The following is a 26,784-nucleotide window of genomic DNA, read 5'->3' as shown; positions in this document are numbered from 1 at the left end:
GCCCCAAGGAGGTGGGGATGTCACAGCTTTGTACACGCTGGATCCCTGGGAAATCTCCTGACCCATGTCTTCTGACCCATGCTAGAGACCCTGTCTGTTGAATGAATTCACTTCTGGGTTTTGGTTTTGTTTCTCCATGAAAGGAGGGATCAAAGCAGAGGCTAGGTAAGGCCTCCGTGGTGCTAATACCCAGGGTGCTGTAACTCGATGGGAGGACCTGCCACAGCCCACCGCAGCCTGCTGGTCGACCTGAGGCAGCCCCCCGCCCCCCCAGCTCAGTTCACCCTTGCACTTCCCTGCCTTCTGCTCAAAGCCTCGCTGCCAGCATGGCCATGCCAGCCACATTCCCCACTCTGGATGCCACAGCAGCTGCTTCCCGGTGGCCGTTCCATATTGCCACATTAACCACAGAGGTGAGAAGTCCAGCACCGTCATCTCTTTCCCCAGCTGTGGACAGGGAGGACCTGGCCTGACACAGAGATGCTAGAGTGGGGTCCTGCCAGTCTCATCTGTCTGCTATGAGGCCAATGAACAAAGATCAAGGACTCTTCAAACCGTAAAGAGACACGCGCAAACCAGGGGCCTCCAGGACACTGGACTCAGCAAATGAGAGGCTTCAGGCAGGCGCTGGTTTCCAGTGCCCCTAGTTCCCACGACCCCCATCAGGTGACCCCCGACAGTGTCCCTGCTGAGTGCACTGAGCTTCCGTCCTGGCCAACAGCGTGCGCTCTGCATAGGGCCGGGCCTTTCCTGTTACCCATGTTTGTCTCCCCCTCAGCTGCCAAGATGTGGTCCTCAGAAGCTGCACCAGAGACAGCCAGGTGCCCGACAGATGCAGACTGCCAGGCCTGCGGCGGGGGGTGCGGCCGTGGTGAGCTGCGCTCCGGATTTACACCAATTTTTATTCACACTGAATTTTCAAAATCACTTATAAAAACACTAATGACCAGATAACAGGTCTTGCATAGTGACGGGTGAGATGAGAATAGCTATATTCACTTGAAAATTAAGATAAGCATCAAGTCGTGAGTTCGGTTCCCGGTACCGGAGAAAAACCCAAAAAAAAAAAAAGATAAGCATCAAAAGCAAGTATGTTTTAATATACTTTTATTTTACAACTTAACTTAAATCTAGATTATTTAACATTTCATACAGATTTAACTTTAAGATTAGGTGCTTGCTATTTTACATACAGAAACCTTACATTCTTCATTTAGAGCGCTGCATCCCAGCCTGGGAATGGAAGGAGAGGAGCTGAGGAAGCAGAACTGTCCCCAGCCGCCCCTTCCAGGCGCAGAAAATGCACGTAGCCTTTTTTAAAAAATCAGTTTCCTGTACCACATTTCTGAGGGTCGAGAGCCGCTTTAGGACCCGCTGTTCCTTTCACACAGCGTAGCAGCTCTCAGGCTGTTATCAGAACTTGAGGAGCGGCGAGTCCAGGTTTTCTTTGTCAGCCTCGGGGCTCAGCTGGATGAGAGGCGAGCACAGGTCGATGAGCTGCAGAAGTGCAAATGACAAGGTGAGCACAGCCGCCTGCGCCCCCACCACACGCCCCACCACACGCCCCGGCGACCTGCACGCCAGCTCCAGCTGGGGTGGGGGCTGGGAAAACAGCTGGGCACCCCAGGTTCAGGGATGAGTAAAGGAAACTTTGACTGGCAGGGCTACGATGTTAAGGGGAGACAAGAACACTCTGGCCTCAGAGCCTTAGACACGTGTGCTCCTTCCTAACACCGCAGGCACAGGCTGTGGGCCTGGGGACACCAGCTCTGCACCCTGAGAGCTCACTGGGTCCTGGCAGGACACTTCAACGGCAGTGGTGACCTTTGAGAAGCTCGGGCCACCAAAGCTGAGTCATGCGCTGGGACCTGAGCCCTTTGGGGTGCAAGAGGCACCACGATCCCAGGTACCCGGGACCAAGAGCACCCAGGCTGAAGTCGGCACACGCAGCCTGGCCCTCACCTGTCCCTCGGGCTGCAGAGCTTTGGACTCGCCGTGTCTGCTCATGTCAGGGGTGTTGGTGGTGAGGTCAATCAGGGGTCCGCTTGCAGGCCCCGAGGGCACGTCAGCTCCTGGAGTGCCGCCAAGGTCGATGAGCAGGAGGTCTGCCAGGGGTCGGCTCTCGGCCCAGGGAGAGATGGTGAGCTGGTCTAGCCCAAGGTCCACAAGCAGGGTCTGGGCAGGGATGCGCAGGGGAGGACAGTCCGGCACTGCTGTGTCAGCCACCTTGGGAGATGCGGGCTCTGCTCACGAAACCGCCCTGAGGAAGGCCCCTGCCCACCCCAGCAGAGAGCTGCAGGCCTTCTCTGCCTCCTTCCCTCTGACCCACTGCCTCCTTCACCCCTGGGAAAGACCCGGGCTACCGGGTGAGTGTGGCATCAGACTCCGAGACCATCCTCCAGAACAGCCGGCCTCTGCATACCGCCGACATGGGCAGGAACCCGCCTGCCGCTGCCTACCTCAGCGGGGTGGGTGTCCTCCTTGGGCTTGGCCTCGTCCTGAGCTGGCCCTGTGACGGGGCCTTCTGAGAAAGGATCGCTTTTCTCTGGGGAGAAGCAAAGGGCTTGGGGCACAGGGGGAGGAGGAGAGAAGCCATCGCCAGGTGAGGGGGCCACCTGCCCCGGGCCACTGTCCCTCGCCGGCTCGGTGCTGTGGAGGGAAGGAAACTCCTGGAAGCGTCCTGGGCAGAGGGGCCCAGCCCTGCTGCCAGCTCAACAGACCAGTGCCTGTGGACACCGTCACCTTCCGGACCTGGAGCTGCCTCTGCCTAACGGGAGGGCTGGTGGCTCCCAGGTTTCCCTCTGCTGGAATCGGGCTGTCTGGCTTCATCTTGTGCCCACTCATCCCTCCCCTGGCAGCTGTGAACTACACGCCCCAGAGCAGGGCCACCGGGCAGAGCTTCGGCTGGTGGCTCCTGACATGGCCTCAGTCGAGGGAGCTGGGACCAGGCTGTGTTCACAAGGGCTATGCTCATAAATATTTCCTGAGCTCCTCCCATGTGCCAGGGGCTCATAAGCTCCAGAGAGAGAATGGCGGAGAGCCCCAGCTCGGGGAGCTGCCTGCCCAGGGGAGCCTGACAGCCTTCAGGCAACGGCCACACGCTCTCGGACGCAGGTGGCGGAAGGGGCTGGGAGGAGCAGAGCGGGAGGAAGGTGGCTGTGTCCTAAGGCTCAGGGCCAGGGCGGCACAGGGGCAGCAGGGCGGGCGTGCTGGGGGCAGGGGTGGGTATGTAGGTGTGTAGGCACCACAAGAGACAGATGGCAAAGGCGGGTGGGGACCCGAGGGCTATCACCCCACTGACTACAGAGAGGCTCTCACAGGGCCCCTGCAAGAACAGCAGGCAGTGAAGAGCCCAGAGAAGACGCTGAGCTCGGCCTACCCGGCCTCCCAGACTCTGGTCCCGCCTGGGTTTGTCCCGCACTGTCAGTAAGAGCCATGGCAGAGCAGGGAGCGCCTGCCCTGTCCCCTCTAACAGCGCGAGGGCAGGCGGCTGGCGGTGCTGCCCCGTGTGGGGTGTGCGGCCTCTGCTCTTACCCCACTGTGGATCTTCTCCGGGGCTCAGAAGACAGCTGCCGGGCAGGGGTACACAGCGGGGGCACCAGGGCCCTGGGCACGGTTCTGGGGGTCATCAGTGGGAGGCCAGAGAGGCGCCTGCTGGCGGGTGTGGGCAACGTGGACATCCGTCTTGCACTCACGGGGGTCCTCGTGCTGCCCGAGGGGCTCTGTGAAGCTGGCCCCGAAGAACGTCTCACAGGAGTGCTATGAACCACGGCCCTGGAGGGATGAGGTCAGGGTGAGCTGAGGTGGCCTGGATGAAGTGAGATGCCTGGCAGCCAGCGTGCTGAGGTGCAGCCCACGAGGCCTGAGTCGGGCTTCCCCACAGAGGCGGGGTGCCGTGAGACAGCACTGAGGCGCCCACGGGGCACACCGGCCCCTCCCCGCCCACGGGCATCCGCAAGACAACCTCCTCAGCCCGGCTGCACCGCGCATGCAAGCAGTGCAGGAAAGCACTTCCTGGGAGGTTCGGGAGAGAGCAGGGAGCGTCTCTGGATGGCAGTCTCCTTAGGGGCCCAGGCCTGCAGCAACTGTGGGGAAGGCGAGGATTGAGCCGGTCTCCTGTGTGCCCCCATGCTTAGGGTTAGGGTCTCTGAGGAATGGCGCGCGGTGCAGGAGCCTGAGCACTTGGTTCTCTCCGCCTCGCGTCCCTCGATCCCGCGGCCCCACCTGGAGTACTGCAGGTGAAGATAGGCCGAGTCCACTGGTGATGGACTCCAGGTTCCCAGTCCTCCCCGAATTCCTGGCAGCGGTGTCAGGGTTAGAGGGGTGATGCAGCGGAGTGCAGAGCTCTTGGAAGGGGGACCAGGGCTCTCACGTGGAGGGCCCCAGAGCCCGTTTGCTCCCTGTCGTGTGAGCACATGGTGGGAAGGCCACCCAAGAAGCGAGCAGAGCCCCGATGGTACCATACTCTTAGACATCGGGCCTGCAGAGCCTTGTTTTTGCCGTTTTGCCCCAGGCTGTGACCGTTTTATACAGTAGCCCCGCAGTGTAGAAACAAGCTTTAAACAGCACTCCCAGAGGACAGACTCCGCCCGAGGGCCTGCAGCAAGAGGTGCCCACAGGTCAGGCTCCTGCCCACCTGCTGCCCCGTCTCAGGATATGTGCTGATACGGCCGCTCCACAATAATAAATAAAAACTCCAACAGGTACATCCTCAACAGAACCCCAGGGGCGGGAGCTGTTCTCTCATGCCCGAGGAGAAAACCAGGGTGGGAGAGGCAGGTGCGGTGGTCAGTGGCTGCCCAGCTCTGTTTTGCTCCTGCGCCCTCAGTGCAGGGGAGAAGGCCTCTCAGCACGGTGCCTGCTACAGGGAATCTGGTTTGACCACGGAGTGCAGAGGCTCAAGTTCACATGCAAGAAAATCAAAGCCCAGGAATGTCAAGGCCCCGCTGGGCCTCAGGCGGGTCCAAGGAGAGCCAGGAGCACCCACCTCTGGTGTCCTAGCCCAGGACTCCTTCTGCCGGGCCTAACCCACCCCATACAGGCCAGAGTGGTGACCCAGGCAGTGCCAGGTCCCAGGCGCTGCAGGTGCAAACCCAGGGGCTGAGTCCTTCCCATTTCCCCGCCCCGGACCATGCAGGACATGGGAGGCCTCCTCTTCCGCACCAGAGCACATGGAGTGCTGGCAGCCGACCTCCAGGAGTGACAGTAGAGGCAGCAACAGGAGGGACGGTGAGGACCCCAGCTCGGGTGGAAGGGGCTCAGCTGAGGCCGAGCCTGCTCGAAGGCGGCTGTGCACTGGCGTGGGGAAGACCCCTGTCCCAGAGGCAGCCCTCTCAGGAGCTGGGGACACAGCGTCCTCTGACATCAAGGAAGAAGCCCAATGTGACTCACCTGCCAGCAGATGCCCAGGACTGCAGCCTCTGCGCCCTCGAGAACTTTGGTGTCACACCGTTGGGGGACCCGCCTAGGACAGAGAGAAGCGCGTTCAGACGAAGCTCAGAAGAGTCACGCTGGGACCGTGCAGCCTGGGACCCGCAAGACAGCAGCACAGCACACGAGAGCCCGCGGGCAGGGTTGTGTGCGCCAAGCTGCCTGGCCTCGTCCAGCGGCACTGGGGCTGCACAGCAGCAAGGGTCAGTCACGATGGTAGCGGGCAGGAGGTGTGCGGGCAGCAGCAGCAGCAGCAGCTGCCTCGGAGGCTGCAGTGTAGATCTGAGTCACTGCAGACCAGGGGATGAGAGAAGCAGCCAGGACCCAGGGACTGGTGGCTGCACAGTGAGGACAGGTGACCGCCGCCGGGCACGCAGAGCCAGAGGCGTGGCACAGCCCTGGGGCAGCACTTGAACACACCCCAAGGAGCAACCCCAGCCCCTGCTCTGCTGGAGTCTGTCACCTCCACCTTCCACATCGCTGAGGCCAGCAGCCCGAGGGGCTCTGTCACCCCTTCTGCTAGCACTCCGGCCTCCCAACAGGTAGCGCCCAGCAGGTATCAGGGCCACTGGATGACCTGCGCACACAGACCCGGGGCAGCCTAACCTCCAGGAGGCCCAGGTGGATTGAGGTTCCCAGCTCTCAGGGTCGAGCAAGGACTCCACTCCCGGGTGGGCCATCTGCACCCCTGCCAGAAGGATCATGCCGGCCACACGGGCCCTGTGCGGGCACCTGCTCCTGCAGCTGGTGACACGGCAGCCCCTGCAGTCACTATGGGCAGAGCGAGCTGGCCTCGAGCTGCCTGCTTTTTCCTTCAGCTCTGTGATTCCTCCCCTGTCCGTCAGGCGGGTTGAGGTTGTCAGGCTGGGTTCAGAAGCCTTCTTCACGGTCAGACGCTGTAGCTGGATGCAGAAGACAGACTATTCTCCTGGCCTCTGCCGAGAAGCAGGGTCGTGTGGCCGATCCTGACCAGCGGGACACGGTCGGAAATGGCAGACGGCCCGCAGGAAATGCCGTGTGGGGGAAGGAGACGCGTGGCCTGCAGCCGGTGCACCCACAGGGACCGTGAGGAAGGACAGCTGCTCATCACTGGGCAAGACAGAGGCCGGGTCCCCGAGACCGAGGAGCAGCTTACCAGATCCGCGAGGCCTGCCTGCACTACGGCAGGGGAGGAACACGGACATCGACTGATTATGACCCGGCACTTGGGGCTTGTAGAAGAATCTACTCCCCGCTGCTGTAACCCCACCCCTCCCCTCTCGTCTTCATTCCGCCTCGGAGCTTGTTAAGTGCTCTTCCGCCTCAGGACCTTCACAAGCGCCACTTCCTCTCCCCAGAAATCTCCCTCTGCGCGCAGGGGTGTGTGGGTCTCACGCAAACGCCGTCACCACGCTGCACCCCAGCTCGGCTCTGGCTCCCACGCCGCTCCTGACAAGAGTGAGAGGACTGCTCTGCTCTGCCTAAATTCCTCCCCAGCGCGAAGCAGGGATGGTAACGCCCTCCTTCTCATTTCACTATCACACTTGCAATCCGAAACTGAGTTTGCTGGGTGACCGTTTGTGTCTTCTCCTGTTAAACATAAATTCCACAAGAAGAGGCTCTGTCTGATCCCGGCAGCCCCTGTCCCTAAGAGCGCTGGCACAGGGACACTCAGCGACACCTCACTGCACCCACGGGAACTCGGGGAGTGGGCAGGGGTCTTGCGCAGCGGGCGCTGGCCAGCAATGCCAGCGTCTTCCAGATATCTGGGAAGGCCGCCAGGATGAAAGTGGAGCACAAGAAACAGACCAGGAAAGCCAGGAGGGCAGGAAGGAAGGGAAAGGCCCTCACCCGCGCCCGCCCAACAGCAGCCACCAGCTTTACCACGTTTGCCGATACTAAGGTAAGACAAACAGAGATAAAAACAGGGCAAGAAGCCTGCTTACAGCTTTTCCGCGGGCCATTTCGGCTGCCGTGGGCGAAGGGGCGACCTTTCAAACGATGGCTTTGCGATGGACGGCAGCTCCGTGGTAGCCTAGCCTCCTGAGTTACCCCTTCCAGAACTGAAACCCTGCTCGGCAAACAGTGGTTTACAAAATATTCTGCCTTCTGTTAAGCCTCCCTGATGCGTTGGCCTAACCGTGAGCTCAGAGCAATATAAAGGACCTCTCTATGCAGTGTAAAACCTGTTTTGTCTGCCACATAGGTCAGGGAAAAAAAAAACAAACTACTACAAATAATCTTTTAAAAAGCGCTTGTAAAAATGTTTCCACACACAATGATTACTTAGGCAAACGGAACTGGCAAAAAGATAATTTTGTTACAAAATTCAAGGTCACCTGGAGGTTTGTTAAATTTAAACTGAAGATGGAAAAAGGGAAGCCGGGGGTGGTGGTGCACCCTATAATCCCAGCACTGGGGAGGCTGAGGCAGGAGGATCATTGTGAGTTTGAGGTCAGCTTGGCCTATACAATGAGTTCAAGGCCAGCCTGAAAGACATTGTGAGACCCTGTCTTTAAAAAAAAAAAAAAAAAAAAAAAAAAAAAAAGAGAGAAAGGGTAGGAAGGTAAAGAAGTTGTTTAAATCCAGCTGCTACCAGGACAGAATCAATTTACCAAAATCTGGTCCACAGCCATCCCAGGATGACCTGTCGGGCAAACAGAAATCTCCAAGTTCAGCCATGTGAATGGGTGACCTTAACTTGTCTCATTCAGTCAGAAATATAAATTGGGTCCAACCATCCTCTTAACTGATGAATTGGTATGACCACATTTCTCTGTCTCATGACTGAATCCTAAAACAGGAGTGAAAGATCTTAGTGTACATGTCTGTGCTGCACATGCTACGTGCGCCACACGGTGCCTACAAGGACGTAAAACCCCTCGGAGACCTCCACGCAGGCTGGCTCACACACACTTAGCGTTAGGGTCCCAGTAACTGTCCCGACACCTGCTAGTCAGGAGGAAGCAGACCTTGTAGGAACAGAATGCGGCGGTCTTCAGCGCTGTCTGTGCACGCTTTGCCCGGGTGGACGGGGCTGTGTGTGTGTGTGTGTGTGTGTTCCCCTCCTCAGCTCGCAGACTGAACCCCTGGGGGTCTTTGGCAAAGACATAAAATAACAACAATGTATGTCTCACATCCCAGTTTCCAGGTAATCGAGGTTTAACTGTTAACAATGCATCAGGTGAATGTAAGTGGGATAAATGTTGTAAGTGAAATTCACTTGTATTTTCAAGTCTTAAAGTTACGAAGTCACGGATATCTACATTTCTGAGTCATTCCCAGTCAGCTAACACAGAGCCAAGGGTGGCTATGCGTAAACTCAAGGCTGCGCTCACCACGCTGATGCTCAGCCTTCTGTCAGTGTGCTCACGTGCACATACCATTGGCGCGAGAGTCTAAGCGTGGTACAGGTATTACCCAAGCCGGGTGCCCGGTGTGGCGCTGTGGCTCTTGACCGTCCTCTCAATGCCGCATGCCCTGAAGAGCTCTGAGCTCCTTGTCAACTGCCGGGCTCCAGCAAAGTGTCTTTTGCCCACCAAAGTTCTGATTCCCCGCTAAGAGCGTTCACCATTACAGCCATGGAAACGGCTGCGCTGGGACCCGGAGCTACCGCGGCCGAGCACATGGATTCCCGGAGCTCTGCACAGAAACCTCGGGCAAGCTACTGCTCAGCAACCCAGCAGGAACCAGGGAACAAGGCTGAGAAATGGGTAAAATCCGTGGTTTTAGGCCATTTACCTGAGGGGTTACTCTTTTTTGTTTTCTAGGTTTAAAGAAGCTTCTGAAGCTTCTTTACAGTTTACAGTAATTTGGTTTTTTAGTTTATTTTTCTGGTACTGGGGATCAAACTCGGGGCCTTGCGCAGGCACTGCACCCACTGAGCCGCATCCCCAGCCCAGTTTATGGTCATTTGAGCAAATAGCTTTCTGTAAACAGGTGGAAATAATTTACTTTTTCCTCCCTAATCAATTCCTCCCACATTAAAAAAAAAACAAACCTATCCATATTTTTCATGGCAGCACAGTTCCCTGTGTAAGCTAGATAAGAACCTGCTGTCCTCATTCTAGGCTGCAGTGGAAGCCGGGCCTACCTGAAAGCATTGCTGGGATGCCCGAGTTCGAGTCCCCGCCTTGCTGTATGCAGACCACCACCTCCCGCAGCCCTGGGCCCGAGGGGGAGCTCTGTACCCTGGGGTCTCACACCGGCTCTCAGCACCCCAAGGCTTCCAAGTCTGGCAAGTCTCAGTTCTTGCTGCTCGGATGTTAAGCAGTCCAGCCAAAGCTGACCTCGGTTAAAGACAAATTGGCTTTTCTTGTGTTACCTTTGGTAGAAGTTGGTATTACTGTAGAGAGAAAAATTACTTAAGCTGGGAGTGTTGGTGCATGTCTGTAATCCCAGCACTTTAGAAGCTGAAGCAGGAGGATCGGAGGCTGAGGCAGGAGGATTGCCATGAGTTTGAGGCCAGCCTGGGTTACACAGTGAGACTCTGTCTCAAAAAAAAAAAAAAAAACTGAAAAAACAAACAAAAAACCCGGTAACACACCTGTCACAGACTACAACTGCACTCGTGCAGGGTTCTATCTCCTGTCATCTCCTGTCGTCAGCTAGGCCGGATCCGAAATTCTCCAGCAAGTCTCCGCCAGCCCAGACGTCCCCAGATCACTGAGATCACGGGCTGCTCCCTCCTAAAGCCCCTCGTACTAGGACGGGTGACCGGCTCCAAATTCCAAGGGACAACACGCCCGTGCCTGGTGCCCGCATGGGTCACACAGGAAAATCAGCAAGCCACGGGTGGCATCACCATGACATTCAAAGCCCAGAACGGGGCAGGAAACTGACGCCGTAGCAGATTCCGGGTCTCAATGCGCTCCTACCCCTGCCGTTTTCCTGTTTATGTTTCCTTCATCTTCTCCCCCGGCAGGGTAACACTGCAGCCCTAGTCGTCCCTTCCCTAGCTACCGCGAGTGAGTGGACAGGCCCGACCTGAGTCCGGGACTTTGGCCACATCCCCAACACAACTTCTTGTTGACGTTACAGGCACAGGGCTCTCTGACAGCACCGTCTTGCCCGGCCCAGTCCTGGGACAATCACACGAAAACAAAAACCCCTCTGCGCTGCTGCAGTGCTGCACGCTGTGTCCGGAAACACAGCCAGCCACACAGGAAGGAGGACGGCAGGTCTGGCGCCGGTCGCGTGGGGCATTCGCCCGGGACCGTGGTTCCAGGCCGCCACACAGACCACGTTTGTTATGCTCGTTCTGTTCTGTTCTGTGTCTTCCCTTTTGGATTTGTAGCTGGTACCTATCAAGTTTCTGCAGGACGGCTCCTACCGCGACAGGGCTGGGCCAGGGCTGTGAGGGGCCAGGGCTGTGAGAGGACAGCCGCAGCCTGCAGAGCAGAACAGAGCTTCCTGTGGCACACAACAGTGGCACGACGGTGTCCCAGTACTTCGTGGACCACCACTGAACGCCACCGTCACCCTGCCAGGCACACAACGCCCTGGAGGCGGGCAGGCCCTGGGGGAGGGCAGGCTCCCTGACCAGGAGAGTAGCTGGGGCCAGGGGAGCCGGGGGACCCAGGCGCTGGAGCGAGAGGGTGGAGGGTGGGAGAGGAAGTGCCACAGAGAGAAGGGTTCTTCTCTGGCCACACAGCGGGCAGCGCCTGTGCAGGACAAGCCCCCAGGGCAGTGAGCAGACAAGCGGGGCCGTGACCGGAGCACCCGGGCTGGGAACAGCCACACGCCAGCGGAGCGCACAGCCAGCTGGAGTGGGAAGTGCTAACCCCAAAGGAGCGGCCCTGCCGGACCCGGCCCTGCGAGCTCAAGGAGAGGCGCGAAGGGGCCCGGCCCTCTGCGCACGCCTCCCTGCCAGACCCAGCTCAGCTCCTTCCAGAGCGAACGCACCGTTCTGGCCTCAGCACAGCAGTGGGAAACCGAGTCCCCAGAGGGAAAGACAAAGACAAGCATCACGAAGGGGTCCGACACAAGCGCCTTGAGGAGACAGATGGGCACTCATGCTGCACGTGCAACTCAGCCCCTACCGAGGGCTTCGACGCAGACCACACTGGGCGGGGAGGAAGGGCGGGGCACCAGAAATGTGACTGTGACCAGGAGGGCAAGGTGAGTGGGGGGGGCATGACCACGTTGGGGCCAAGAAAGGGTTTCTCCAGTATTTTAGAAACACGCTAAAGCCGGGCATGGTGGTACATACCCGTGATCCCAGCACTCGGGAGGTTGAGGCAGGAGGATCTTTGCTGTGAGTTCGAGACCAGCCTGGGATACTAAGTGAGCTCAAGGCCAGCCTGAACTGCACAGCGAGACCCTGTCTCAAAAAGACAAAAGAACAAGCCACATTAAAACTCATTAAGTACTCACCGATGGAAAACCTGGGCACTTTAAATGGATTGGCAGGGGTGGGCACAACCCTCGTCCTGGAGTTCGGACAGGAGTCTCGCCGTGCTATGCTTCGAGTTCTATTCAGTTCAGAAGATGCTGACCAAATGGAGCTTTCCGGGGTCCGGGGCTGGCTTGGGGGAGCTATGGGGGGCACTGAGGACGCAGTGGCAGCATCGCTCCTTCCGGCCTGGCTGCAGGACACCCCTGCTTCGGGCAGAGCCTGGCTCGGAGAGGCGGGGCCCGGCCTGCCCGACTTGCTGGTGCTGGGCAGTTTGCCTGGCTCTGCTGCAAGAGGACACACGTGACAGCCGGGTGTCATCAAGTGTACGTTGTTTCTAAACCAAGACACCCACCGTCTACCACACAGGCAGGTGCCCCGCCGCCGGTACATCGACACAGGGCCCCAGAGAATCATCAAGGGCAGCACCACGGCCGGGCTGCCTGCAGCTTCCCTGAGTGCCAGCACCTTCTAATTCACCAGCTTAATTACCACGATACTTGTGAGTTCGAGACCAGCCTGGGCTACTAGGTGAGCTCAAGGCCAGCCTGAACTGCACAGCAACACCCTGTCTCAAAAAGACCAAAAAAGAATGGAATAAGTATCCACAAGGTTAAACTCTCCCACTCAGCTGGGCGTGGTGGCACATGCCTGTAACCCCAGCACTCTTCAAGGCTGAGGCAGGAGGATCTAGTTCAAGCCCAGCCTGAGCAACTTTGTGGCTTAGGAAGATTCTATCTCAGAATTTAAAAAACAGGGCCAGGGATATAGCTCACTGGCACAGTGCCTGCCTGGCAAGCACAAGGTCCTGAGTTTAATTCCTGGTACAAAAAAAAAAAATTTAAAAAATAACAGGGCTGAGGCTAGAGCTCAGTGCAGAGGCCTTGGGTTCAGCCCCCAGTACCAAGGGTGGGGGACCTGTCTTTGTTATGTTGGCAGCAGAACTCTTCCCTAGCCAAGCAGAGGGAAGTGGCAGTGTAGATGGAGGACCCCCGCCCCAGTAGGGGAAGAAGCAGCAATTACTACTAGTTGAGTGCTTTGAATTACAAGAAGGAGGCACAGTTATACTAATCAAACACAATTTAAAATGGAATGAAAACCAGGTGTGGTGGTCCATGCCTGTAATCCCAGCACTCGGGAGGCTGAGGCAGGAGGATTGCTGCAAATTTGAGGCCAGCCTGAAATGCACAGCGAAACTCTGTCTCAAAAACAAACAACAGAAAAGAATAACAAACTAGGTTGATAAACATTCAGCTAGCTATATACTCAGCACATATATCAATCTGGTCAAGGATCTTTTTTTTTTTTTTGAGACAGGGTCTTACTACGTAGTCTAAGCTGGCCTTGAACTCATGGCAATCCTCCTGCCTCAGCCTCCTGAGTGCTGGAATCACAGGCCTGGGTGCACCACCACCACATTTGACCTGGTCAAAGATTCTTAAGGATAACCTTGAAAACCTTGAACTAATGCCATCGCTTCCACGTAGTGCATAACAACCACGCAAGGCCCCTTTCCACCCACAGTCCCACGCGACCCTCGTGGCTCTGCCGTGTGCGATGCTGAGATAAACACGGCTATCCACAGAAACAGTCACCGAAGCGGCACAGTGTCCGAGCAAGTGGACAAGATGCGCCCAGAGGCACTTCGCTTGGCTGCACAGGCCCGTGTGCCAGGGAGGGCCGGCGCGGCAGGGAGTTTCCAAGGCTCACAGGAACCCTACCAGGTGGACGCTGTCACCGCGGGTGTGAGGTCAGGACACAGCGGCAGGGTCAGGGTCCAACCAGACCGGTCTCCTCCAAGAGTTCCCGCTTCGGGCACCACCCGGACCACGGCCGGTCTGCGCCGCAGACAGAATCTGAAGAGGGTCTGCTCCTCCTGCGTTTCTGCGGTCCTGGGCATCAAGCCCAGTGCTTGGCATGCTAGGCAAGTGCTCTCCTCCTGGGCCACATGCCCTGCCCGGGCTTTAGCTCTTCTATTTATTTATTTTTCTTTCTTTTTGGCAGTCCTGGGGGTTAACCCAGGGTGCTCTACCACTGAGCCACATCTTAGCCTCTTTTACTTTGAGACAGGGTCTTGCTAAGTTGCCCAGGCCGGACTCAGACTAGCAATCCTCCCACCTCAGGCCCCCTCAGTGCTGACAGCAGGGCACGTGCTGTTCCCTCTTGCTCAGATTTCAGTTCTTTTTTTGGTCTTTTTGAGACAGGGTCTCCCTATGCAGTTCAGGCTGGCCTTAGGCTCACTTTGTAGCCCAGGCTGGTCTCAAACTCTCAACAATCCCCTGCCTCAGCCTCCTGGCATGCTGGGATTACAGGTGTGCACCACCACCCCTGACTTCAGACTTTGGCTCTTAAGGGCAAATCATACTTATATCCGTCACCAAGGGATTCCTCCCCTTACCACTAGATGGCAGCCTTGGCTCGGCAAGACGAGCAGGCGGCCGGCGTGACTAGGGGCGGAAGTGGGGATTCAGCCACACCTGGGAGTCACCGGGCCTTGCCCTCCAGGCGATGTGGACGGTCACGACCGGCACCAGTGTCTCAGGACATGAACACCAGGCTGGTGCACGCCTCCTCTGTGTCTCAGTACTGGGTGTACACTTGTGTTTTACGGTTGCATGTGCCCCACCCGAAGCTGCCTATCTTGCTGGCAGGAGCACCCGAGGCTGGGGACAGGGACAGTGCCCAGAGCAGCCCACAGCCCACAGCAAGTCCTCTGCACAGTCTCCACCGCACGGACGCCGTTGCTCACCTTTGTCTGCGACTGGGGATGAGCAGGCACTGGCCGAGGCGGAGCCTGAGGAGGAGCGGGAGGAGGAGGAGGAGCAGGACCTCCTCGTGGCGCTGCCAGCGCAGCCGGCGGGCTTTCCCAGGCCCTTCTTCAGTCCCACCTGCGGCGGGGTCACGAGACAGAACGGGCAGAGGTCACTTCCAGCCATATTTACTTCTGCAAAAGCAGGGTCTCAAAAACATCTTTAAAATAACGTAATAATTATCATCCTGACTTGCAAGGTACGTAGGTAAGTAAGTGTGGGGGTGCCTGGGGGTCTGCCTCGGTCAGCTCCCGACCCTCACTCCCCTGCACACAGCAGTGTGATCTGCACACACTCTCCCTCCCATATACTTCAAATCGGCTCTAGATGCCTCATGACCCTACTGAAATGTAAATGCTGTGGAAACTATTCGCCACTGTTTATAGTGTAGTGCTAAGGTCTGCAGGCCCAGGATAAACTCAGTGGCACAGGAGAGTCTTTACATGTTCAGCAGAGATCCAACCTTATTTTTCAGAATATTTTCAATCTACGGTTGGTTGAATCCAGGGTACATGGGCCAACGGCCCACAAGGAATGGCTTCACAGGTCTGCCTGAGGGCCACCCTGGGGACCAGCTCAGACCTCCTGAGTCCACGGGTCTCGGCCCAGCTCCGGCAACTTTAACAAAGCCCAGAGGGACTCTCAGTGGAGCTCAGCTGACACCCACGCCGGGCGGTAGTGGGCACGTAGGGGCAGCTGCTGTGGCTGTGAGGGCTGTGGACGCCCCGTGAGAGAGCAAGGGGCACCACCACACCCACAGGCGGCCTCGGCTCGCACAGGTTTCTCACCAAGCCGCATCTGGTGGGCCCTTTCCCCGCTCCCACCCTGACTGCCGTCAAGGCACAAGCTGCCGCCTTGCTCCCACCCACGCAGGTCCCTGCAGCCCCGATGGACCCACCTTGCTGGGGACGGGGAGCGATCGCGCGCCGTGGCCCCCGAGGCTGCCGGCAGCATCCCGGGCCGCGCGGCGTCTGTCCGGGAACCCAGCACTGTGTGGCTGCCTTTGGCTCAGGACTTTCCCCTGGGAGGGACTCGCTGGTGCCTCTTTCTTGGGCTAAAAGGTCAATGTGAACCGTGAGGACTGTGTAGACGCAGAAGGCCCAGGCCCCCCAAGGGTCCGTTCAGAGCCACTCCAGGCTCCACTCCCAAATGCGACCCAGCTCTGCACCCGTCAGCTAGGGTTAGGGGAGCAGGCCGATCACCCTCACCAGATGACCAGGCATGCACCGGGGACGGACCTGGCCCCTCATTAAACAGTGTGAAATAACCGCAGGACAGTAGGACAGGGACCTGGAAGGCTACTCCTCAGGCAGATCCTTGCTTAATGACCACATGAGGGACCCGGTGCACACACCGAAAATGCCGAACAAGGCCCATGCAGTCCTCAGCAGCCCCCACAGTGCCTAGCTGCAGCAAGGCCTGGGTCCTGCTGGAAGGCACCTTCTGGCCCTTGAAGTCAAACAAAGAATAAATTCCTTACACGTTCAGGTCCAAGGACATTCACAGAAGTGCTCTATGTTTACGCGAAAGTGAAAGCCGTGGGCACTCTGAGTCAGGGTGGCATGGCAGCAGCTGTTTTCCTTTATAGCACCTTAAAAGCTGAAATAAGCCCAGCTTGGAAGCACGGGCCTGCAATCCCGGTATTTTGGAGGCTGAGGCGGAAGATTTCACGTGCCAAATTTAGCGCAATGCTGTCTTGAAAACTTGGAAAGGCTGGGCGTGGTGGCTCACGCCTATATTCCCAGCACTCTGGAGGCTGAGGCAGGAGGATCATTGTGGAGTTCAAGTACGTTTCTCTTTTAAGGGGGCTACAAAGTGAGTTTAAGGCCAGCCTGAACTTCACAGTGAGCCCCTATCTCAAAAAGACAGAAAACAAAACAAAAAAATCGAAAAAGGGCTGGGGATGTAGCTCGGTGCAAAGTCCTAGGTTCAATCCCCAGTACCAAGAAACAAACAAACAAAAAAAGAGATCTACTTCACATGGCGCTAAAGCCACCGTGTTGGAGTATACTCAGTGGTTCTTAGGGTATTTGCTGTCCGCACAACCTTCGCCACAAGCTCAAAGAAACCGCGACCCCTTAGCAGTCACACCTGGCCCCTCCGCAACCCCTGGCCACCCCGGCAGCCACTCAGCTGCTTGCTATCTCTCCAGTTTGACCAGCGCGACCACGTGGTGGAATGGAATCACGTGTCACTCACGCACTACCCGACTTCCTCTGCCTGACTTCTGTCACTGAGCACGTGTGCTAAGGCCAGCCACAGAGCGGCATGCTTTGGTACTGTAGGCCTGTGTGGCCTGCATGTGCCACATGCCACATGCCACTGGTCACGCATCAGTCAGTGGCCACCTGGGTGGGCGGCAGGTCTAGCGTAATGCTGCTGTGAACCTGTGCCCCACCCCATGCCCCAGGCTCCACACACAGGTCCTGCCACACCCACATACACTGCACCTGAGAATGCCGCCCCTGTCCATGACAGGGGACGCAGATCGCACCCATGGTCCGTATGTGCCACCACTGGGATCCACGGGGAGTGCTCTGGGCTCCGAGCACAGCTGGTGCTGGGGAGAGGGGTCTGCAGCTGGGGAGGGGGCTCCTAGGCCCTTGCTGGGTGTCCCCACACCCTAGCAGTCCTTGAACTGCTGCCTGGGCCAGGGCAGAGCTGGGTCCCAGCTGGGTCCCTCCTCAGTCACAGGGCAGCCGCCCCGCCCCTTGGCAAGAACCCCATCGGACAAACCTGGAAGCGAGTTGTGGTCATGGCCTGACATGTACCCGCCTCCTGCCCCCCTGCCTCTGGGACTCCCAGCTTCCCACAGGCGGCTGACTGTACCCCAACGTGGCAGTGTCAACTGCCACCTCCCAGGACAGCTTGTCTTCACGTAACGCCAGGGAGATGAGGCGAGGCTGTCCCCAGGAAGGGCCCCCTCCCGTGAAAAGTGCCAGGTATTCAGAGCCCCAGGGGTGAAGCCCAGCCTGCACCTCCAGGTTTCTCCCCGTGGTCCCTGAAGCAGGGCAAGGACCAGGAGCGGGGAAGCGGTGGTCTGCGTCCCCGGGAAGCGTTCTCCCTGTGGTCCTACCTTCTCTGCAGCCAGGTAAAGGTGCCGTCCTCTTGTAGCCAAAACTCGGGGCAGCGGCAGCTTGCTGAGCACCCTCTTCTGAGGCCTGGCCTGACCCGGAGGGTGAGCAGGCTGCGGGTCTCTAGGCAAAGCCTGAGCCAAGGGCTGCAGCCTCTGCGCTGGGCCGGGGCCCCTGGGGGCTGGGCTGGCGGGGGCCGGGGCTGGGGCCGGGTGCAGGGGCTCGGCCGAGGCAGGCTGCCCTCCCAAGAGCGGTGTCCCCACCAAGGGGCTGTCTGACAGGCAGTACGTTTCTCTTTTAAGTGACCTGGGGCTTTTCTCAGTTTCCTGTTCCTTCTCAAAGAGGCTCATTTTTAGCTTTGATTCCTGGATGAAACTTTCCATGGCCTGGCTCCCGGGTTTCTCAGGCTGGGCAGCGGGGGTCGCCTGGGTCCTGCTCTGGCTCTCGATCTGCAGAGCCAGCAGGTGCGCCTCCTTGTACACTTCCACGAACTTCTCCGCGGTGAGCGGGCTCCAGTCGCAGGCCGAGGCCGAGGCGGAGGCAGAGGCGGAGGCAGGCGGTGCAGGGACCCGGTCGTTTAACTCCAGGCTGGCAGCAATGCATCGCTCTTTATGCCCAACTGGTCCAAAAAAGACCTCGTCATCTTCATTTGCACTATTTGGGAAGAAAAAGATTCTAATGATAAAAAACGCTGGCACTCGACCAAAGGCATCAGCGAGCGTGCCGTGTCCAAGGCAAGGGAACAAAACTCATTCGCTCACCTCGAAGAAGACAACGAGAGATCGAAGTCAAACTCTTCATTGGCCAAGAGAAGAACATCTGGGGGAGAAAGTCCACTGTTATTTTAGGGCTAAGGTAAAACAAGAAAACAGTACCACCCTCTACAGCTACCAGAGCTACAACAAAATTTCACCCCCAGAAGCATAAACTCTTTTTATTTAAACTGTTATCATTTTATAGGGAGCACTAGATTTTTTTTTTTAGGGAACACCAGATTATCTTAATTTTTCCATGTTCTTTTAAAACTGCAGCAGACATTCCAAGTTTGCAAAGCCATCCCAAAGCCCAGTGCCTTGTTTTGTAATCTGATCTAAAATGCATTCACTGAATCACTCAGCTGGTTTTCTTCCAGAAGAGCTGAGTCATTTGCAGGTAGAGAATATTTTCAATAAACTACCTGCCTCAATGTCCCTGGAGTTCACTTGCCCTCTTACAGCTACAGAACACCTATTCGCTTCTCAACAGTTAATTCAAGCACTACCCAAACGCGGGGGAAGGACCCCCATTCCCAGCACAGCCTGCCTCTACTGGCCCTGTCTGTCCATCTGTCCGACTCCCTCTACCAGATCCCTGGCTCCGGGTTGGTAGATCTCGGCTGGGACAACTGTTCCCTCTGCCAGCCCCCATACCAGGGCTCCCGAGCAGCTGGACTGTCCCCACCACTGTCCCGGGGATAGTCTCTGTAAGTCCCTCTTGACTGGCAGCCCCAGATGGCTGGAAGTGCCTCTGAGATAAAAAAAAAAAATACCTAATACACCCCTCACTTCCAGGGTCCAGTGAAGGCCTGGTGAAATGCAGTGAACCGGAACTTCAGTACCGTAGCGTTCACACTGCACTCTCACAAATCACCTCTCACTTGGTCTTAATCACTAATGTGGCATATTTATCAGAACTGGAGAATTCTGCTGGCTGTGATGGCACATGCCTAAAATCCAGCACTCTTGGAGCAAGGAGGATCACAAGTTCAAGCCCAGTTTAAGCAGCTGATTTAATAAGACCCTGCGTCAATATAAAAAATAACGCCAGGTGTGAGGCTGAGGCAGGAGGATTGTCATGAGTTGAAGGCCAGCCTAAACTTCATCGCAAGGTCTTAAATTTAACCTCCAGTTCTGATATAGAATTTGAAAATATATCCTAATGAGGTCCTAATCAGCTAGATAGTTTCACTTAATCAAGGAAAAACAGAAAGACTGGGGGTATGGCTTTGTGGTAGAGCTTGTGCTTAGTATACGTGAGGCTCTGGGTTCTGTCTCAACACCAAAAAAGGGGGTACGGGTAAAAAAGCACCAACACATAGAACGGGGAACCCTCCAGTGAGGGAAGTAGAGGGTTCATAAACTAGTTCCCTTAGCTCCATGTACAAAAACCTATAGATCCAGCTGAAATGGGCCATTTTCTAGGAAAATATTTAACTTTTTAATTTAAATTATTTAAACTTACAGATTTATAAAGCTGAATCCAGAAAACAAAGTAAATTCTAACAGCTCAATTGTCATAAAGAACTGAAGAAATATATTAAAGAGCTATCCTCTTTAAAAAAAGTCTCATCTGGTTTCATAGGACAGATAATTCTATGAAATCTTTAAAGAATATGTCACTCCGTATCATTCACATTGCTCCAGAAAACCGGAGAAAATAAACCTTCACCATATTTCTATGAAGCAAACACAGTGACACTAAAAACCTGTAAATGTTTTTCAATAAAGAACCCTACAAAGTTGGTGCGGTGGCACACACCTGTGATCCCAGCATCCTGAGAGGCTGACACAGGAAGGTCAAAAGTTGGAGCCCAGCCTGGGCACCTTAGCAAGCTCCTGTCTCAAAAAAAAAAGGCTGGGCTGGGCGCGGTGGCACATGCCTGCAGTCCCAGCACTTGGGAGGCTGAGGCAGGAGGACTGTTCTGAGTTCAAGACCAGCCTGGACTACAAAGTGAGCTCAAGGCCAGCCTGAACTGCACAGCGAGACCCTGTCTCAAAAAGAGAAAAAAAGAAAGGTTCGTGATGTGGCTCAGTTCGAAGGCCCTGGGTTGCATCCCAGTACTGAGGAAGGAGGAGAGGAACGCTACCGACCGGTCTCACTATAATATTAGCCAAGAGAATCCAGTGACACTAAAAGACTAACAGTAAATTATGATCAGCTTCACTTCATGCCAGGACTGTAAGGTGCTTTAACTTTACATGACCTGGCAGTGTAACCACCGTATAGCAGCCCCAAAGAAAAGTTGTGAGGTTTATATATTGAGGAAACACATGGTGAAATATAACATATACTCTTGATTTTAAAGGCTCTTAACAAAAAGGTAACACATATTTTACCCTAGAAGGAAGTAACCATCTCAGTTCAATAGCCAAAATTAGGTTCAGGGGTGTTATGGCTTGTGTCTAGCTGTCCCCCAAAGCCTCATGCAGTCATGGGGTGGCTTCTGGAGTTTTTGATTGACTCACGATCCAATGGGATTATGGGTGAGCGCTACACCCGCCCTAGGGTGGGTAGCCTCCATACAGTGTTAAGGGAGGGAAGGAGGCTGGCTTGCCTCCGCTCCTCCCTTTCTTTTGCTGTGTTCTGCTGCCAGGAACTGTTGCCTCTGCCATGTGCCACCCACCCTGTCTTGCAGCCAGCCGAGTATGGACTGAAACTCCAGACTGTGAGCTAAACAAACCTTTCCTTCCTTAATTTGGGGCGTTGGGTATTTTGTCTCAGCAACAAAAGAAAAGTAACCAACACAAGGGGGAAAACATCAGAAGGGTTGCTTCTAAAGACAGAAGACATCAGCGGGGACGGGTAGCTCATGGTGTGACAAACCACCCCAGATCCCCAGTGGCTAAAGCAGTGACCACGTATTTCTCAGGGCTCCCAGATCCCAGGCTGGCAAAGCCCCACCCCTCAGGACCCCTTCTGGTCTCCACAGCTGGATGAGGCCAAAGAGCAAGTTTCAAGAAGTTTTGAAGACATCTAGCCAGAGGGCCACAGCCAACACAACATTCCCATTTCACCGGCCACCCAAGCCAAACCTAACTTTGAGTGAGCGGGGGACATTATTCTGTCATGTGCCTCGAAGGAAGAAAATCACAAAAATACCAACGAACAATATCGATGACCACCATTTGTGTGTCAGTCAGCTCAGGAGCCAGCACAGGGCTTCAGGGAAAACTGCAAAAGCAATTTCACTAAAACCAGGCACAGGGAAGGTCTGCAGGCACCACGACCTTCACACTGCTCCGGACACATTACCCAGCAGGGTCACAGGAAAGATGGCCAAGGTAAAATATCACAGTGCACAGATGCCATGGTTACAGACATAAGATGAGGAAACCCCACAGGAATGAGAACCACAGAGGCCTAACTGTCAGGGCTGGGGATCTAGCTCAGCAGCACAGAGCCTGCCTGGCAAGTGCAAAGTCGTGGGTTCGATTCCCGTTACCGGAAGAAAATTAAAAAATTAAAAAATTTTAAAAAGGCCTAACTGTGATGCCACACAGGAAGTCCCAGTCAAACATTGATCTTCAAATAGAGAAAAGTTTGTGAAATCACTACATGGCAAAAATCACAACAAGCAAAGTTAACAAAAGCAAAAATCAGGGAAAATAGCATTTGCAGCTGATCACATAAAAGGCTAATTTATGACGATCACCTACAAGTTGCTCAGAAAACAAATAATGACCTAATGGAAGACAGAAAGTATATGAACAGATAAAACTCACGGAAATAAAATGTTCTTAAAAATAAGTCAAGAAGCTCAGTCTTGCCGGATGTGGTGGTGCACGCCTGTAATCCCAGCACTCAGGAGGCTGAGGCAGGAGAATTGTTGCGAGTTTGAGACCAGCCTGGGCTACAAAGTGAGCTCAAGGCCAGCCTGAACTGCAGAGTGAGACCCTGTCTCAAAAAGACAAAAAATAAAAAGCTTAGTCTTGCTCAAACATAAAGGCAATGAGAAACAAACTTATGCTGAGACCCCACTTTTCATCTATTAGATTGGCAAAAGTCAAATGATTAGCTGCAAGTGAGGCTGTGGGTCTGGTCAGTGCCCAGCTTGGAGCAGTCAGTGCCTGTCTCAGAGGGCACAGGCCTGTCGGCCCAGCGAGCCTACAGACAATCACGGGTGTGCAAGTGTGTGTGTGCGCAGTAACATTTGCAGATTGTGTAAGAGCATGACAGGAATGCCAAGCACACACCCAAGATGGAGTGCCGCACGGGAAGGACAGAGAGAACGATGCTCCTTCTTATGTGACACACAACTACCATTCAGATAAACTAAATGTAAAAAAACCAGAAGCAGCCAGGCATGGTAGTGCACGCCTGTCATCCCAGTACTATACTTAGAAAGCTGAGGCAGGAGGACTGCATGAATCTGAGACCAGCCTGGGCTACACAGCAAGATCCTGTCCCTAAAAAATAAAATAAAGTAAAATTAGGGTCGGCTATAGCTCAGTGGCACAGGACCTGCCTGGCAAGTGCAAGGTTCTGAGGTCAATTACCGGTACCAGAAAGAAAAAAGATTCCATGTGGGGGCTGAGGATGTATATACCTCAGCAGCAAGGGGTCTGCCTGGCAAGCTCAAGGACCCTAAGTTTGATTCATGGTTCAAAAAAAGAAAAAAATTAAATTTTAAAAAACCAGAAGCAAGACAGGATTCTATATGCCGTAGAAGGGAGATGCAGTCAACATTGTAAATACTGCTGAAATTTACACAAACTATGCCTGGAAGGACACTGATGACTACACTGGCCCTTGGAGAGAGCAAAGGAGTGACTAAGGGACTGATATGAGAGGTAACGCTTGACTTTTCAGAATCTGAACCTGGGAAGCCAGTTTGATCAGTTACTTCCAGAAACTTCCAAAGGGCTGCTGTAGAAAGACAGCACCGTGAGGCAGAGGTCAGGGAAGCAGTATTCCGCTCCAGGGGCTGAGTCTGGCTCCGAGTGGCCTTGTGCTGGCTGACTCTATCATTCTGCAAACCTGTGAGCATCGACAACAGGCCGCAGCCCCTACCAGGTGCCACGCAGACCAGATGTACATGCTATCTGCCCTCCAGGGCCACCAGGCATGCAAAAGCCTAAGGTGGAGGTGGGGGGCACTTCTGAGAAAATAAAAAAGGACATCAGCAAGGAAGCAGTGATGGCCGTTGAAGTTACAAACGTTCATGTTGGGCAAAGTGAAAACTACACAGATAGGCACAGGTGAGGCACGGCGGCTGAGACCAGGGCATCTGGATGGAGCTGAAAGACAGTGGGTGAATCCACATTACATTCAGAAGGCGGAAATGACAGTAATTGGTGATTGGATGCAAATGGGCGGGCTCTCAGCTTGGACAGCTGGGCAAATCAAGAGGCTGTTTACTTTGATGGAAAGTTTCCAAGGCTGCTTCTGCAAAATGGAGAAAGAAGTTAAGGACACTTGGGTGCCCAGTGTACAGCCCCACGTGGAAGTCGGGAGGACCAAAGGAAAAAAGGGTGGCAAGATGCTTTAAGAGAAAAAGAGGGCACGGCCTTAACATGTCCTCCATATCCTTGGATTCCGCACCCATGGATTTCACCAAGAGTGGACGGAAAGTACTTGAGAAAAAAATTGCATCTGTAACAACACATACAGGCTGTCTTGGTTACTTTTCTCTCTCGTTGCTGAGACAAAATACCTGACACCCAGAATTAAGGAAGGAAAGGTTTATTTAGCTCACGGTTTGTGGAGGCTTCAGTCCATAATCTGCTGGCTCCAAGGCAGGGTGGCACATGGCAGAGGGCAACAGTTTATGGCAGTGGAAGACAGCAAAGCAACCAGAGCAAAAGGGAAGAGTGGCCAAGAGCAAGCCTCTTTCCCTCCCTGACACTGTATGCAAACTACCCTCCTGGGGTGGGTGTAGCTCTCACACTCATAATCCCAGCACTGGACCAGGAATCAATCATAAACTCTAGAAGCCTGCCCCAGGACTGCATGAGGCTTTAGGGGGTTTTCGTCATCATTCACTAAACATAGTGTAATGACTATTTACATAGCATTTGCATTCCACTGGTATTACAAGTAATCTAGAAATTATCGTAAATGTACAGTATGGGAGTATGCATGATTATATGCAAACATTGTCACTGTATATAAGACACTTGCGTATTTGTGGATTTTGGCACCCAGGGATCCTGGAACTGATCCCCCAAGGCTACTAAGGGGCAACTGTAAATTATTTTGTGACCCTGTACCCTTATATGTACCCTGTACCCTCATCTTGATTAACAAACCACACAAGGTCAGAAAAAAGAAAGGGAAGTTATGGGCCAGGCTCACTCACTAACAGGGTCAAGGAATGAGTAAAATCTCACAGAACCAGTAAATCAACGACCGTCTTTACTGAGGTCCCTGAAGCCCAGCACGGCAGCAACGGGGATTTACCTTCCTTCTTGGTAACATCCATCTCCGCCTCCCCGCCGTCTGGCTGCAGCCGCGCGGCCGCCGGCCCCTCTTTCCGCGGAGGGAGCTGTCAGGAGCCGCTGCAGGAGGAAGTGGGAAAGTGAGTAGGCGGCTGAGCCCAGGTCCCTGGCCCAGCGCAAGCCCGGGCAGCACACCCCGGACAGAGAGGGCTAACGGCCGTGGGCAGCTCCGGGCGAGGAAAAGGTGGGGTGGCGGCCACTGGAAAGGATCGCGCGCCACTGGGCGGGAGGCGGCGGCCGCTCCGAGCCGGGCGGGGGAATAACGAATTCCCAGCGGCGGGCCGCAGCACCCCAGCCCTTCTGCTCCCCGTCCCAAGCGCGGGGTCCCGGCTCGAGCCCAGGTCCGGCTTCCGGGACGCGCGGCCGCCCCGCCCGAGAAGGGTAGGCACCACCCTGTGCCCACAGGGCCCACCCCCTGCCCACCGGGCCGCGCCCGGTTAGGTATGAGGCCTCACCCTTCACCCTGCAGGTTGGAGACGCTGGATACACTGCCGTCGGGGGTTTAAACGCCGCGCCGGGAAGCGGCACGGACCACCGATTGGTCTATTTGAATAGGTCTCGCCGGACGCAGTGCACCTTGGGGGTTGTAGTCAGAACATCCGGAAGGGTTTCGTGCGCACGCGCAGACGATTGGTTCTGCACGACGCGTGCGCAATCACCCGGAAGTCTCTCGATCCCAAGTTCCCCGCCCTGGAGGGGGAGAACTCCTGAAGGGCAGGGCTCGGCGTCTCCCGCTGGGCGTCGGGCTGTGGGCTGAGACCGTGAGGGCTGTGTGCGGTAAAGGGGTCAACTTCGTGGAAGGACTTGCTACTCACTACTGTCCTCTTTGGCTTGTCCTGGCAACCTGATGCGTTGCATCTGGGCCCCCCCCTTGACCTTCCTGTCTCACACTGAGCCTCTGACCTTGGGCTCCGTGCTGAGTGCATTCCTTCCTTTGCTCAGGATATTTTCATTTTCTTCTTTTCCTTGGCTGTAATGAAGATTGAACCGGGGGCCTTCGCGCTGAGCCACGTCCCTAGTGCTTTTGTATTTTTTTAATTTCGAGACAGGATCCTGCTAAGTGGATCTTGCTCAGGATCTTAACTGGAGAAGAGTGACCGCGACAGGCAGACCCCGGTGCATATGTCCCAGCCGAGAGCATCAACCAGGAGCCTTTGAGGTCAACTAACACCCTCAACTTGGCTTCGGAAAGCGGAGGCTTTATCGGCTCAGGGAACAGGGAAGTCCAAGATTGGCTTGGATAGAAATAAGGACTTACAAGAGGTCATCAGGTTGGGCTGTCACCTGTCCACTTCAGGGTTTGCTCACCTCAGGCAGACTGGCTTTTGTTGGGCCCACTGGTGCAGGAGCTTCAAGCTCCTAGTCACCTGCCAGGGGTGATGATCAGTCAGTCAGTTCAGTGCCACTTACACTAAACCTGGGGTTGCAAGGGCCAGGCTTGCCCAAGTCACAGACCAGAGGGAGGTGCAGGACCATTGTGGCAGGAGGGAGGATGGCCCAAGACTCCAGGTCTCTTCCAGGTTGGATCCCTGCAGCCCAGGGGATGCCTGCTGGGGGTAGTGGGACCCCACTATCCACCCCTCTTATTGTGCCAGCACATAGTAGGTGTTCACTAAACAGCACCGGTGAGTAATAATGTTGCTGCTACTCCAACATGTATCCTCATTCCTTTCCTACTGACCTCTTTTTCTTATCATTGGACTGTCCCTTGTAGTTCCTTTCCCAGGCAGCATTCTGCCCACTTAAGGCATCCATTCACCAACTCTGACAGCTCAGTGCGCTAGGGGTGCCGGGGACCCAGACATCGTCTGTGACCTCGGGATCCCAGCGGGGGACAAGGGTGAAGTGACACACATTGGTGCCACAGGCTGTGGGGCGCAGGGGAGGCACTTCCATCAGCC

General features: G+C 55.3%; 1 protein-coding gene across 4 annotated transcripts; it reads right to left on the bottom strand.

Moving 5' to 3' along the window:
• Positions 1-1,090: 1,090 nt before the first annotated feature.
• On the bottom strand, positions 1,091-25,447 carry Gtse1 (G-2 and S-phase expressed 1). 4 transcript variants are annotated; one of them, XM_013511389.1, is made up of 12 exons: positions 25,339-25,447; positions 24,846-24,943; positions 18,449-18,506; positions 17,690-18,341; positions 15,512-15,667; positions 14,553-14,691; positions 11,785-12,090; positions 5,392-5,464; positions 3,535-3,774; positions 2,460-2,649; positions 1,963-2,226; positions 1,091-1,497 (listed from the first exon to the last, which is right to left on the bottom strand). In XM_013511389.1, the coding sequence occupies exons 2-12, from the start codon at positions 24,865-24,867 to the stop codon at positions 1,414-1,416; spliced, it is 2,184 nt and encodes a 727-aa protein (XP_013366843.1). In that variant the 5' UTR covers positions 24,868-24,943; positions 25,339-25,447; the 3' UTR covers positions 1,091-1,413. The 4 variants fall into 4 exon arrangements, with proteins under 4 accessions (XP_013366843.1, XP_013366842.1, XP_013366844.1 ...); XM_013511388.1 differs by lacking the exon at positions 25,339-25,447 and having other exon boundaries at positions 24,846-25,233; XM_013511390.1 differs by lacking the exon at positions 25,339-25,447 and having other exon boundaries at positions 11,785-11,946; positions 24,846-25,233.
• Between the last annotated feature and the right edge of the window lie 1,337 nt (positions 25,448-26,784).

The sequence above is a fragment of the Chinchilla lanigera genome, unplaced genomic scaffold, assembly GCF_000276665.1.
Source record: "Chinchilla lanigera isolate Chin_1 unplaced genomic scaffold, ChiLan1.0 scaffold00012, whole genome shotgun sequence".
In the NCBI taxonomy this organism is placed as follows: domain Eukaryota; kingdom Metazoa; phylum Chordata; class Mammalia; order Rodentia; family Chinchillidae; genus Chinchilla; species Chinchilla lanigera.
Note: the sequence above shows the minus strand (reverse complement) of the source record. Positions and strands in the feature narration are given on the sequence as shown.